This window comes from Biomphalaria glabrata, chromosome 18 (assembly GCF_947242115.1).
Source record: "Biomphalaria glabrata chromosome 18, xgBioGlab47.1, whole genome shotgun sequence".
In the NCBI taxonomy this organism is placed as follows: Eukaryota; Metazoa; Mollusca; class Gastropoda; family Planorbidae; genus Biomphalaria; species Biomphalaria glabrata.
Genome location: NC_074728.1, coordinates 4996763 through 5012898, shown reverse-complemented (window position 1 = coordinate 5012898; position 16136 = coordinate 4996763). Strand labels below are relative to the sequence as shown.

At 34.2% G+C, this 16136-nt stretch overlaps 1 protein-coding gene across 1 annotated transcript; it reads left to right on the top strand.

Moving 5' to 3' along the window:
• Window positions 1-1232: 1232 nt before the first annotated feature.
• On the top strand, window positions 1233-12576 carry LOC106056007 (40S ribosomal protein S27-like). The gene is made up of 4 exons (XM_013212552.2): window positions 1233-1377; window positions 6991-7099; window positions 11182-11292; window positions 12494-12576. The coding sequence occupies exons 1-4, from the start codon at window positions 1372-1374 to the stop codon at window positions 12520-12522; spliced, it is 255 nt and encodes an 84-aa protein (XP_013068006.1). The 5' UTR covers window positions 1233-1371; the 3' UTR covers window positions 12523-12576.
• Window positions 12577-16136: the final 3560 nt, after the last annotated feature.

Below are 16136 nucleotides of genomic sequence, written 5' to 3'. Positions count from 1 at the left end.
GAGCTCAGAGTAACAAGTTTTATTTGAACAGTTTTCTATATATGCACACAAAAAGTTTGTTACCTTACTGTCCTTCACACTTTAGGCTAATGTTGGCTGGCTGCAGTGCATAACCCCAAAAAATTACATCAGGATACCCTACCCCTCCCACCTTGTAACAATGGTAACAAAATTTTATACCCCTCTACCTTCAGTACTCTATAGACTCTAGAGACTATTAGAGTGGAGTCTTGATTGATTCTTTCATTCATTCATTGTTTATCCATAATAATTTATAATAATTCTTTCATAAGAAAACAAATTAAATTTGCTTGTGCAAGTTTACTTTTTTTTTTTACTTTAGTTTAAATCTAAAACAATATCTTGTGGTTACGGTATATAGAATATAATAGAGCAATTCAATAATAAATATCTAAATGTGTCATCTAAAACTACTATAAACTTAAAATGTCATTCTTCAAGATTCAAGGTACAGTAACAGTGGAGGAAGCACAAGAGAAAGGCCTAAGGATATTTTAAAGTAATCAAACAAACAAATATAAATAAACAATTGAACTAGTCACTACTAGCCTCTCTTGTGATATCTATAAGTAACTTTATTAAGTATAATCCTAGCTAGGCCTAGAGTCTAGGACCTAGACGTCCTAGTAGATCTATCAATTAATCAATAGTATCATGAAGACAATCATCTAATCTATAGAATCTATCATATCATACTATGTGAGTAGCACTTCTAGAAACTAAGATTACTAAGAGCTAAGAAAGAAAGAGTAGATAAGACTTAATCATGTTAATCAAGACAAGTTAAGACTAAGAGTAAGAGTAGACTTGTAACTAGATCTAGAATAATCTAGATCTATGTTACTGTCTATGTTACTATTGTAGGTAGATCAGTAATCTAGAGATTCTAGATTAGATTAATCTACGTCAAAAGTAGATTTTTCTTTAGCCCTTATCTCTTTATAAAGCGTAATATGCTTTTCTAGAAGTCTATTGAGTCTAGAAACTCTAGATCTATATTGGGTGTTTATGTAAGTAATGCGTAGTTGCATGCGTTCATGCAATGTTTTTGTTTACAATAAGTTTCTAAAAATAACCTACATCTACTTCCGCCTACTTTAATTGCGAAAATAATATTTTCATAAATAATTACCATTTTAATACTACAGAAATTGTGTTCAGCATAATAAACAACATTAATAAAGCATTTGATTATTGTTTATGTTTTGCAGCTATATCTTATATTAGTGTGCTTGTTGGAATTTAAACGTTTATACGAAGCAACTTCTATTGACTCTGCCGGGCCGCCGTGAAATAGCAAACGCATGCCCCAAGATCTGTCTTTTCATTTCCAAGCTTCACACAGTGACAATGCCTGTAAGTTGTCCACAGTGGTTTTTATTATAATTTTTGCATATTTACCAATTTATTTTAATTGTTAAGTACTTAAATGTTAGTTAATATTAGTGACGCATTGAATGAACTATTTTAAACGTAAAAGTTATTGCACAAAATCTTAAATAACACGTCTGTAAGTTTATTGTTACAGATACCTTTTATCGATAAGCATAACATTTTTTAACCACTCTCTCACTCTGGGAGAGTTGCATCTCCTAATTTTACTCCCTAATTAAGAGTAAATCTAAAATTCAAAGTTCTCTATAAAAGGTCATTATTGAGTGTCAGGTTCTTAAACTTTAAACTGTGCTTCAATACCTTATAGCCTTATTGGGCTTATTCTTTCCTGGTATAGTGTGAAGTAAGCGAATAATAAGTCTACACTCCTACTCTTAGCTCACTGGCACTGGCAACCAGTTTCATGTTTGAATTTTTATAGTCTAGCTGCGTAATTTGCTGACTTATGAAAATACTGATCTAGAGTAAAGGATGGTTGTCGGACACCCGGGTTTCGTCTCGCATATCGGCCACCTCGATGTATTATTATTAGAATCTAAATCTTCTTTATTTCAATGTTTACTACCCAACTTCCGCATAAATATTGCGCATGGACTATTTTGTCACACTTCCGACACGTACAGCTCCCTTTTATATTGAGAGAAAGTAATTTTATCTGGGGTCAAAGTAGACTACTGTAAAACTTAGCTTTTTTTCTCCTAAGGGGAAGAACGAGATAGGGTCTGGAGCTAAGACGATTTTTAAGCATCTATATCAGTGTTTCTCAAACTTTTTTGTCTGCCGGCACAGTAAAATAACTACTAAAATTTCGCGGCACACTAGGATGAACAACAGATGTTTTATAATAATATGAAACATGATTTGACCTGTTTTTAAGTATTACATTCAATGTGAAAGGTGTGCCTGTTTTTGAGAGGAAATTTGATCTAATGGAGACTCCAAAGTCGATAGACAAACTCGCATTTCATCGTCTATTGTAAGAAGTCTCTCTCTTTTCTTAGACTTGATTTCAATCAGTACTAAAAATCAAAACTCACAAAACCTTGAAGATATAAACTGATTGCAGGATATAACTTGTTGATTAAATTCATAAACAGAAACAAACCTAGCTTCGCAAAATTTGACTAAAGAACTGCAACATTTTTTAAATCAATGAGCTGCTCTTCTTCATCAATTGTTAAGATTTGTAGCTTCATTGTTTCCAAATGGTTAGCTGACCCATCCATGTTCAAGACTTTTAACTGTTGGGATTTAATGCTGCAATGCTGACTGCAAGTGTGTCAAAGTGTTCAGAATTTTGGGGGTGATTTCTTTAGTTGAAGCATATTCATTGTAAGTAGGAAAGCAGTCGAAGACTTCTTTCGAGATCTTACTTTGCCACAAAGACAATTTATCACCAAGTGACTTCAGTTTTGAGGATGCAGTGATGGTCCTTAAATTTTTCTAATAAATCAGAGAGAAATGTCACCTTAACCCACCAGATCTTGTCATGAATAGAAAATCCAAAGTATTTTTTTTTCAGCCTCCAAGAATGAAATTAGCTCGGGCCTTGAGTTGGACGACACGCTTTAACACTTTTTCCCCTGGAGAGCCAACGAACGTTGGTGTGATACAGGAGGCATTTGTAGTCTGACTCTATTGCTTCACAAAGCTGAGAGAAAAGTCGGGATGCAAGCGGTCGAGATTTGATGAAGTTTACAACTTCAATCATTTGGTCCAGAACAGACATAAAATCTTTTGGCAAAGATTTGAAGGCTAGAGCTTCTCGGTGGATCCTGCAGTGAATAACTAATACATTTGGATTTTCTTGACGCACAAGAGTGACGTATCCCTTTCTATTTCCCTGCATGGAAGCACAGCCATTGGCGCAAACGCTGACAGTTTTCCCACTGAATTTTTAAGAGCAAAACGTTTTCGTTCACAACATTGAAAATATCTTCGCCTTTGGTCGTAGTTTGTTGCAAAATAAGAATTCGTTGACACATTTTTCATCCTTTATGAACTGAATAAAAGCTAGCAGCTGGGCTTTGCCGCTAACGTCAGTGGATTCATCTACTTGAAGAGAACACAGCAGAGACACTTCATCGTCAGTCACGTCGAAGTGTTCGCAGATTTGATCTTGTAAATCTGACGATAAGTCTGTGCGAGATAGTATCATTTGACAAAGGAAGTTTTTAACTTTTTCGGCGGCATCGGGTTCTAGAATAGTTTCAACAACTATTGCTAAAGATGGTGCAATGACTGATTCAGCCTCTGTGTGTGCGTTCTTGCGTTTTGCTAATAACTGAGCAACCTTATAACTTGCAATCAATCCCTTTTCTGGCAGCTTTAGGTAGTTCGTAAGTGTCTTAGCTTGTTTATTTTGTTGAGCCCTGATGTTTTCAAAGTATTCCTTCCGTTGCGTTTTTACAGCTGGATGTTTTGTTTCCAAGTGCCTCTTCAATTTGTTTGGAACAAGCGCCTCATTCGACAGAATTGCATTGCAGATCAGACAGAATGGCAATTTAGCATCTTCAGTTCCCGAAGATATGAAACCATATCCGATGTAGTCTTCTTTGTACCTTCGTTTGGTTCCTTGCTTTTCATTTAACACTTTCGCAGTTTCATTTATGCTAACGTATTTCTCCATGGATAACAATGAATAAGGCTTAGTGAAAATTTTTTATTATTAGCATACACCTAAAACATTTAATGAAACGCATCGCTTATTATTATCGTTACCAATTCAAAAATTGCTGTGCGTCTGCTTAGGCTGCCTACATTTTAGTCATTTTAATAATTAAAGTATAGTGGAAAATTTAATAACCTAAAAGGCTAACACCCCTTTCCGTCAAAATGGAGCGATCCAATTTAGAAGGGCAGAGATAATGGAAGAGTGCGGACTACTATTACTGGTCGTTACAAGTGGGGATGTCGTCGCAACGTAAAATAAAAATTTGATATTAGGTAAACCTTTGTAACGCTGCACGTATGGCGTTTTGAAAACTCCCGCGGCACATCTGTAAATCTTCGGCGGCACACTAGTGTGCCGCGGCACACAGTTTGAGAAACACTGATCTATATGCATTAGCCAATTAATACCCAGATATAATGCTTCTAAATAGACACTAGAAACAGTTAAATTGTACAACCCAGACTCTCCTTTCCCACTTAAACATGTAAATAGGGGGTGGCCAACAAGTTTTACCTTTTCTGAATAATAAAACATATCGTCATATGACGCTAGTCATCAAAGGGAAATAACTTGACACAGTAAATATGGGGGAATAAACAAATTGTTATTGTTTTTTTTTTAACATTTACAAGAATAATTTTGTTGTTTGTTAAAATAATATAGTACAAAATGTATATTTAAGTTATGTATGTGTTCTTGTGTGTGTTTGTTACATGTTTCACACAAAAAAATTCGTAACATATTTATAAAAAAAAAAAGTTAATGTGGTGTATGCAAAACGTATAACCATTTATTTTAAACCATTTAATATGCAACAAATATGTACAAATGTTATATTTGTATACGATAATACATCGACATCAATGGGCAGCTGAAAAAAAAAAGTCACAATAGCAATATCATTGTAGACCTCGAGCCTACAATTATTGATCGACCAGGTGCGCTAAATGGCCATTGTGTGAAACATCAACATTCTAAGAAATTGTCAAAATCAAAAGAGAGTATACTACATGAAGTTCCCCCCCCCCCCCCCCCCCTTTCCCTTTTTTTCCATGTCTCTTAAGCATACCATTACACGGGGGGGGGGGAGCAGGTGAGAGAGAGAGCAGTTATCTGACTGGTACCAAAAAGGCTAAGGTGAGACAGGCACGCACTGCGCTAGTGGAGCCGTGCTTCGGGGGGGAAAAAGTGCCCCATGGGTAGACTAGAGAGAATACTCCTCCTCTTCTCCCCTGCAACAGAGGCGATTTTTTTTCCCCTAGCGCGACCAGCTAGGCTAGGCCCAAAGTAGTGGCCATGGTGTGACGTCAGTTACAAGCCGAGAATGAAAGCGTGGAGCGTGGGAAAAGTGATAATATGGCTTGTGTCGTTGCGCTAATGTACAGAATAATAAAATTAAGGATGAAATGTCTTAATAATAACATGTTTAATATATAGAAGACATCTATTTCCTTTGAAGTGTCCGATAAATCTCCAAACTGGCCAACAACCTTTACAGAGACAAAATCACGCCGAAAACTTTTACGCATCAGAAAACCCAACCTACCCCTCTTCACATCAGATCTAATTTTAACTATGCGTAGTGATACATTACAAAATAGCTATTTTTAAAGAAAAAAGGATGACGAATTCATTGACACCATCAGTTTATTCATAGGTTAACCATTACGGAGTTACGAATTTTGAAACTTAAAAATGGCCGGAGAATGGCTTAGCGTGTCCGACAACCATCCTTTACTCTATATCTAGAGTAGTTAATTTAATCCTGACATTACATGAATTCGAACACTCTCTGTTTTTGTGGTAATTACATCTTTATTTTGATATTTAATTAATATAAATTATAAAACTAGCGTGCTGTATAATGTGCTTGTCCATTTTCCAATTATTCTAACCCAATTTCCTTCCATTGAGCTATCTTTTTATGTAGGAAAATAGAATTTCAAATTTTTAAGTCAGGTTGTTGTTTTTTCCTATGTTACCAGGATGACTTTACCTCTTCCTAGGGTTAAGACAAGATATATTTTTTGATTGGCTAAGTCTATGCTATTGAGCCTGGCAACATTTAATCTGTTTTTGGAGCTGATTTATTTGAATCATTAGCCAAGTTGTTTGATTTCATAAAAAAATAATAATGAATAGGGTGTTAGAATTAAATTACGATTTTCTTACCAAAATTTATTTCAAACAGCCAGTTTTGGACATCAATGTTAATGATCTTTTATTATATTATAAGCTCATCTGTATTAGAGCTTTATTAAATTGATAAACCAAAAACACTACATTCAACACACATCTAATCATGCAAAGGCTAAGTCTAAAGGTCTGTGTAGAAGTCACTATCCCAGTGACCTATTTTTGGTAGAATGTGTTCATATTTTTAATTTTTTTGTGTTCGTATTTTTGCATAATATGTTTTAGTGCTATGAGCAATAGCTACAAGTGTGAATGAAGTTGTGGAATGTGACAAAGGCTGGTGTTCTTGCGCTGGAGTAAAAAGAAAATGACTTCGTGGTGAAAATTTAAGATTAAACCCCGTTTAAGATATAGTTTCTTTCACAATACCCACTCATATTTCTAGATATGGTCTTGAATCTAGAGACAGATTGCAGTTATTAACTGTGGTTTTCATACTCATACTTATTGTGGATGGTGATACCTTATTTTTGGTGTGTTTCATCTTTCCAGTTTTTATACTGTCCCAACTTAAGAAGATATGTGATTAATCTAAATCTAGATAAGGAACTAGGTCTATAATTTTCTTCCTAGTTCACCTTGACGTATCTCTTAGCCTTAGTCTGTTAAACCCCTCATGATCAGTTGACTGCATTAAGCTACTTAGTTACTTAGTTTCTCGTCCAAACGATTTATTTAATTTTTTTTTTGTTCTGTGTTAACAGCTTGCAAAAGATCTTCTGCACCCTTCTCTTGAGGAAGAGAAACGCAAATGCAAACTAAAACGATTAGTACAGAGCCCAAATAGCTACTTTATGGATGTCAAATGTCCAGGTTTGTGGTGAAAATTATGATGATTTTGAAATATATTTAGAATCAAATTTCTTTTTTTGCTCTGTACTTAAGGAGTAATAATGAATATTAAAAGTTAAATATGTAATCTTAAAAAGAAACAAAAACACAAGTATTCATATGGATGCAAAATCTGACCTAATTTAATTTTTGGAAAATAAATAGCTGATCAACTAGCTAAATTGATATTTAATTTTTAAAAAAAATGGATTAGCAACCCTTTTGTAACATTCCTTAATAAATGCGTCATACATTTTCTTTAAAAACCTCCTAAAATTTTGTCACAAATAAGTGCTATTAACTTTATACAATTATGTTAAATCTGAGATGCCTACAAGCCAAAATGGAAATGTATATTCCTAGACCTTGAAATGTGCATTTTGAGGGGCAAATGTGTGTTTTCCTAAATATAAAAAAATATACTCAGGAAAGACTAAAAATAATTCAAACACGTACACGAAATGCAGCAATCCTAAAGTTAACACAGCATAAAGTTATATGACATTTTTACATTTGTCAAAATATTTACACTTTTAGTCTTTGTCATAGACTTCTTAGAAGACTTTGGTGCAGAAAACCTGATTCTAGACAATGTTAGAATTTTGCCATTCTTGTCATTTGGCAATGATTTTATGATCATAATGCCTTTAGTGTATTCCACATTCCATAATAGCGGCAACAGATAATTCATTCAAAAGAATGGAAATTTGTATAACAAGTAAAATTACATTTAAATTTAAACCATATGTAATGGCTTGCTTATTCGGATCAGTGACATCTAATTCTATAAAGTAGTTTTGTTTAAAGACGATCAGGGTTCGTAGCCGCCTGGAAAATACCCTGAATTTCATTTTTAAATTCAAAGCCTTGAAAAAGGCTTGAATTTCGTAAAAAAAAAACTTGAATTTTAAAACTGGACCTTTAGTTTTTCCCTCCTGATACCTGGTGTTTATTTTCGCTATTTATCACTGCGGTAACATTCGTTTTTTGTTTTTTTTTCACTTAAATCAAGCAAGAATTTCTCCTGACATTATTTGTTTTTGAAGGCAGTGCTAGATTTAGTGTGTTGTGACTATTGACTATGATTGGAGCAATTACCAGCTGAATGTGTTGGCTAAACCCCTAGTGTCATTAGTGTAAAGATTGTACAGTACAGGAGAAAGTACACAACCTTGTGGAGCACCCGTACATGGTACTCGGGTTGCCGATTTGGTGTTGTTGACTTTAACATACTGGGGACGTTGGGTTGAAAGATTTAGAACTTATACTCGCTCAGAGAGATTAAGCTCAACCAATATATCTTCTATTAAAAACTTAACCCTTCTCAATTGCAACTCAAAAGAACTCTCTCCTGAGTTTGGTGGTTTACAAAAAATCAAATTGAGAATCTAGACTAGAATTAGATTAGATCTAGATCTAGAATAATCTATATCTATTTAGAATTTAGATCTAGACTATAGATTTACTCAAATTCTTTTATAGGTGCCTGGCATAATAAAATATCTCTAGTTCTAGAATAGATCCAGTCTAGATGAATAAGAACTAATCAATCAATTAATTCCCAATCAGTTTGAAGACTTTATATACACTGACACATTATCATTCATTGAAAGGAACTCCGTTTTATTTAGATCATAAAGATCTAGATGTAGTAAACAAAACTAAACAAAAGATCTAATCTAATAAGAATAGTCCATTGTCAGGCAATGACGTACTGACCTATATATATGATTAGCAAAAACTTTTTTTTAGATAGGGGAAATGCATATTTTCAGAGGATAAACCGCAGTCGCGTGTCCATTGCTTACAATATACACATGATTCGTACTTGTAGGGAACTCTGTTTAAATGTATTTTATTTACCATAATTTTAGTAAATAAAATGTTATATTGACAATGTAGACGTGGGTAGGCAACACCCCCCAGAAAAAAATGCTTTTTTTTTAACCCACATTGATTAGTGACAGGGTTCCGCGGCCTCCTGAAATTCAAGGATGTCCTTGAATCTCCTGGAATTTCAGAAAAAATAAAAAAGTCCTGGAAATCTCCTGGAATTTTAAAATATCTCCTTGAATGTCCTGGAATTTCGCCGATCGAAAAAAAAAAAAAGGGGTATTAAAAAAATTCGGCACCGTTGCTGCGGATGGGCCGTCGCGGCGGAAATAGATTCGAAATGAGCATTTCCGAGTTTGCGCAGAATGTGTATACTGCTCCTTGACAATAGATAGATCTAATCTATTTATAGATTAGTATCATTATCGGATCGCTTTTTCACTGAGCACGTTGATTTACGGGCTGGCTGTGTCAATAAGCTGACCAGTGACGCGTCTACACCGTCTTTCACCCACTTGTGAAGCGTGTTCTCGTGATTGAAGATGGCCTTGGCTAAAAGCAAGGGCATTTCACCTGGCATTATAATGATTATTTTTCTGAAGGGCCCTCCCTAATCTAAAATCTTGTTGTAACAGAGTGTTTTTGCGTAAATCATCTCGACTCTAGCTAGAAATAGTATTTAGATTTAGATCTAGTGAAGATACTTCACAACCTAACTTGAAAACTGTGTGAATTTTAGTCAATTTAATGATCTCGATACATCTAAGTCTAATGTCTAGATTATTCTAGAAATACGCTAGATTCTAGATTTACGCTAAATCACTAGCTCTAGAATGTAGTGAAGCCTAGAAAAATTCGCAAATTTTAGTGTCTTAAATTAGATCTTGAGTCTGGATTTACGTTAGATTCGGTGAAGATAATTCTCACATAGCTGTGAAAAGTCAGCGAATTTTAGTGACTTAGATCTAGAGTCTAGATTTACGGTAGATTAAGGGAAGATAATTGTCACACATTCGTGAAAAGTCCGCGAAATTTTGTGACTTAGATCTAAAGTCTTGATTTACGGTAGTTTCAGGGAACATAATTGTCACACAGCCGCGAAAAATCCGCGGATTTAGTCACCTAGATCTAGAGTCTAAATTTACAGTAGATAGGTGAAGATAATTCTCACACAGCCGTGAAAAGTCGCGAATTTTAGTGTCTTAAATTTAGATCTTGACTCTAAATTTTACACTATATCATGGAATCTAGTAAAGATAATTCACTCACAGCTGTGAAAAGTCCGCGAATTTTCTGACTTAGATCTAGAAATCTAGACTCTAGATCTACTGTAGATTTAAGCAAAATATTTCGCACACAGCTGTGAAAGCCCGTAAAAGTTATTTCGGTCGTAAAAGACAGGGAAACTACATAGTTGAAAAAGAAATTGTGCTTGGAAAAAAAAACGCTAATGGGTTTAATTACCCCCCCCCCCCCCCCCCCCAAAAAAAAAAATAATCCAAAAGTCATTATTATTTAGTAAGCAAATGCCAACTAAACACACAAATAGGCCTGCATGTTACAGGCTCTGTTTATGAGGAGGATTTAAGCACAGTTAATAAAACAATAAAACATTAGGCCTACATACACATAGGAACTAAAAATGTAGCCTACATTTCCACCACAGAGAAGGCAACTCTAAGAATGTTTCTTATTTTTTAAAAAATGAAATAGCAAACATTTGTAATGTTCTTTAATAAATCTTTGAAAAGAAAAATGTTTGTTTGAGGTTTTGGGATGACAGTCAAGTTGTTACTAGATTAAAAGATAACTTACACATATATATATATATGTATGTATGTATGTATGTATATATATACACACACATAATAAGGCTTGTCTTTGAGTCCGAAGATTAATGAGCAATAATAATAATCCACTTTGACTATTGTTGTGTAATATTTTTGCGCGAATTTTATGTCCTGGAATTTTAAAATTTCTCCTGGAAAAGTCCTGGAAAACTCCTTGAATTTCATATTGACTTTGGTGCAGAAACCCTGTAGTGAACAAAAAAATTAATGATATTTCTCTTTATAGGCTTTCATAGGTGCAAATTTTTATAAAACATATCTTACTATTATGCAAACAGTCAATATATTTACATTTATCTCCCTAATTGGTGTCTATCTAGGTTAGTGGTGTTGTTGTTTTTTTTTTTTCATGTAATAATTGATTCCTTTTTTTCCCCCTAGGATGTTACAAAATCACAACAGTTTTCTCTCATGCTCAGACAGTTGTATTGTGTGTTGGTTGTTCAACAGTTTTGTGCCAGCCAACAGGAGGAAAAGCTAGGCTCACAGAAGGTAGAATGAGTGCATCAGACCAATTGTCTAATTTTACTTTAAGACTAAATTATGTGTCAGCATACATATTTTCAAACTAAATTTGATACAAAATTAATTGAAATCTAGGCTATCACCATACAATTAAAAAAAATGTATAAAGTAATGAAGTTATATTGCAGCCTGTTACTTTCTATGTGCATTTGTGACATAAAACTTTAAGCTGTATCTTTGAATGCATGCTTCTAAGGGCAGAAAAAAAGCCAGTGACCTACGGAAATACAGCTTTCTATTTCAGTGTTCATATTGCTAATAAAAAAACTTTTTTTAAATTCAGCCTTCTATAACATAGAATACAAATGTAGTCTAGCACCCTTAAACTTACCTTACCATTTTATCATTCTTTTAGGCTGCTTGATTATATTTTTTTTTTTGTCTTCCCTCTTCAGCAGTTTGTTTTTTTTTTCCCTCATATGCTTGATTGTGACCCTTCACCTTGCACTTTCCCCACTCCCAGCCTTCTATGGTCTGATAGCTGAATAGTACCCCACCTGTCATAGCCTGATTGGGACCTCAAAAATAACAAATGGATTTAAAGGTCTTGCATGTATATTAATTTCTGTGTGTGTCTACAAGTCTACACTTGCTAGATAAATACAGATCTACCAATATTATACACATCTTATAAATTACTGATGATACTTCAAAAGAGATCATTGCATCCTATTCTTATTGGTAATTGTATGCATCCCTGGGAACATAGAGATCAAGTGGTGTTTCTGGGTCATCATGAAAATGAAAAGAGAGATAAATTTGTGAAATAAAATATAATTATACCAGTCAGTAAAGTTCCCCTTTTAGACCTTGTAATCTAGGACAAATGATGTAAATGTCATCTGTTTCTGTGGCTTTGGTTAACAAGGGTGTCATGTGGCCAGCACAACGACAGACTTCCTTAACTAATGTCAGGAACCCTTTAGAGCTGGGTGGACTCAGAAGACCTTTAAATTCCAGGATTCGAAAATGGGACTGCGATTCAGTAGCCAAGCGCTTTACCTCTCAGCCACCGCGCCTCCACTGTTGGAAAAATGTCAAAAATTTATTATCCAAATGTGGTATGGCCACTTGTGACTTGATCCTGTAAATTTTGTCTTCTTTATAAGCTTTAAACTTTACATTCAAAGTATATCTTAAATTAATTTTTTTTTTTGTTTTGTTTCAGGATGTTCATTCAGAAAGAAGCAACATTAAACAAAAAGTGTCAGTCTGTTGAATGTGAGGTTGAATAAATTATGTATCATAATAGTACACTGTCTTGGTCTTTGTATTTGTAGGTGGTGGTGGTTGTTTTTTTACTCTATGATAGGGGTTACTGCCACTTCAATAATTTATATACGTTTTTCTTTTAAAAAATAACATAACCTAGATGTATATTTGCTCTATAAATTCAAATCAGTTCAATCAAATAACATGCTATGTTCAATTGTTATGCATTTATAATAGCAGATAATAACTGTCAGGGCAGTCGCATAATTTTGTTTTGTTTATTGCATAAAACCTGAGTTATTAATCAGCGTTTAAGGGACACATTATGTATAATTATTTTCACAGCAACCTTATATTATAAAGTAACACTCTACTATTGATAGTCAAGTTACGGAAGTAGGGGGCTCTACTTAAACCTTATATGTTGAGAAAATTCTGATACACATTCAAAGGCTCAACATAAATAATGGAAAAAATACATTTTAGTTTTCACGTACTGTATTACATTGCATTTACTCTACACTTTACCTACATCCTAATAAAAAACCCAACTTATTTCAGTATACATAACTGCATTACCTTCATGAAATGAAAAGGGAGAAATCCCATGTGCGAGAACAACAAAGTCGTACAAAGTGCCTTTAAAGCATGTAACTGTTACCTTGTCAGCCACAAAAGCCAATCACTTAGCACCAACAAGCATGTCTAGATTAACAAAATAATTAAATAAAAAAAAACTGTTATTGCGATAATGCAAAGAGAATCAAATGATATTCAGAAATGAGAATTGAATTGAAACATCCAGAAAAGGAACTAAAATAGTTAGAATAATGTTATTCTTGGTAAACCAATTAAGCAGACTTACACAACTAATTCCCAATATTGACGCAATTGTTAAAAAATCAATCATTAAGGGTTTATTTAAAGACATTGGACCAAGAACATAAAATTTTAAACTTGGTTTGACCAATATTTGAATATGCGTCCTCAGTTTTATGACTCAAAGTCAAAAGGAGAGCTGTGAGAGATATAAAACGAATTTTCATATCTGACTAAATTAGCAACCTTAATAGAATCACTATCACACTTCATTGACACATTGAACCATCACTACCATATAGGCTACTCCTCCCTTTGACAATATGAGTTCGTATTATATTATCATTTCAACACTTAGGTCAATGTAGGGATTTCAGAGTCAAAGAAGTCATGTGGCATTTTTTCGGGTCTTGTTACAGTCATCATGAAACAGGATATATTTTCCTTTTTAATTCTTAAGCAGGTAAAGGTTTATTATTTGGTAAATAAACAAGGTAATAAGCTTTTTAAATTAAACATTTTCAAATAAACCAAGTCGATACAAGGAACGTCATGCAAGCTTCCTGACAAAAAGGACACATCCATTGCGTAGTAATTAAAAAAACCTTTTGAAATAGTTACGAGTATTTAAATACCGGTATAAAAAGCATTAATGCAAAAGAGGCTTTAGTTCCTTCTTACAAAATTGCAAAGCTTACTGCATAAAAAAAGTCTCATGATGTTACACAATTGATCATTCCATCTTGAGAAGTCACAGTGCTATATTGAGATCCTAATGAGTTCCTGAAAGTATTATCAATATCAGTGGCGTAGCATCCATGGCACGAAGGGGTTCAATGAACCCGGGCCCACCGCCTGTGGCATATCAACCAGGGCTCATGACAAAAAAGAGGGTTCCACTTGAGCAATTGAGGGTGACATCAAAACAAAAAAGGATTTAAGGAAAAGCTGATTAAAATTAAGAATAGAATCTAACTAGTTCACTCAAAAAGTCCTAAATGTTTTACCAAACTTTATATTAACTTCATAATATCATAATCATCTTCTTTTTTGAAGTAACATCTGTATTTATATAAAATGTGAAACCTTGTTTTCAGCTAGTGTCTGTGTACTGTCTTGGACTGCTTTAATGAAGGGAACTCCTTGCATCGGGTTTATTTTAATGGTGGCTAGTCCTAATCACGGTACGTGACGTTTTGGCGCCGCCGTTTTGGCGACGGGACGTTTTGGCGCGAGCCGTTTTGGCGCGAGATATCGTTTGACGATAATTTAATAAGCACGTAGCTTTTTTTTAATGAACCCTTGAATTCCAGCGACTTAGGCAAATAACCATGGTGTCTATGTATAATTAACTTAAAGTATTTTGAGAAACATAGTACATGTATTATATTTTTACTTATATTAGCAAGTGTTTGGTATGTATAGTTGGAGATACCATACAGTTATTAAATAAACTAATGTTAATGTAAACAAATAATTGCATCAATTTTTAGTCTATCATCGTTTCATTTTGTTTTTAATTTTAAAGTAATATCTTAAAAAACTTTTTTTTGAAAATAAAAGTGTGCCTCTTAATAAACACACATACACAAGCCAAAATATTTAGTATAGAAAATGCTGTGAAAAACAAACACACATTTACATTTAATACGTGAAAAATATGTCTTTACACAAACACTCATGCAAAACATAGATATGAATAATTCTTTTAAAGAAATAATACAATAAACGTACATAATGTATTTCACGCCAAAACGTCCCGTCGCCAAAACGGCTCGCGCCAAAACGACCTTCGCGCCAAAACGGCGGCGCCAAAACGTCCTGCTTCGTCCTAATCATACGTTGGTGATGACAGTTGTTGCTAGATCCTTCTATAGGCCTACTACCCCTCCCCCCTCCCCTTTGATGTTAATAAACCATTGATAGTAGGTCTATTACATAACTCCGTGTGGTAGGAGAGTTTGGTTAATCATATTGGCTTTTAAAAACTTAACGTAATACTGTAGAACCTAAATTGCAATGTCAAGGATTTGTTCATTGCTTGGTTTTAAAGTAGGTTCTGAATCAAATGTTCTAGAACTAGACTAATGCCGTAATGGTCTAATCATATGATATGGATCATATTATCTAATCCTCTAATGCCAGTAATAACGCTAATTACAGACATCACATTGACAATTATTGGATGGCTGCCTGGTCGTGCGGTTTGCGCGCTGGACTGTCGTTCAGATTTATCTATGGTCCAGAGTTCAAACCCTGCCCGCTCCCATCCCCCGTCGTCCTGCGGGAGGTTTGGACTAGAAAGTAATTATCTTCAACTTTGAAGGAACATCCGAAACATAATTTTACAATTATTCTGTTTATTCATCGTGATCATATTGTACAATAAAGATGTTTTACGTTTTAGATGTTCCTTCAGAGTTGAAGATGATCTAAATCCTAGCCCAAACAGCAGGATGACTGCAGTGGGCAGTGTATTTGAACCTGAGGTGCGCATACCGCACAACTAATTAATCGTATATCTACATCTAGATAATAGATGATAATATATCAATAATTTAGATCTAAGGCAAATGTGCTACAACGATCATCGAAGAACTTTTGATAATAATTTTTATATCTCGTTATCTTACCATGATATGACTCAATCTAGGAGAGTCTATTATCTAGCAATCATTTATTAGGGTAGTTGATGTGCAAAAGGGGCTTTCATTATACTAGTACCATCAGACTCTTCTTTAGCCAGCTCTATATCCACTATAGACTGAGGCAGTAGTTTC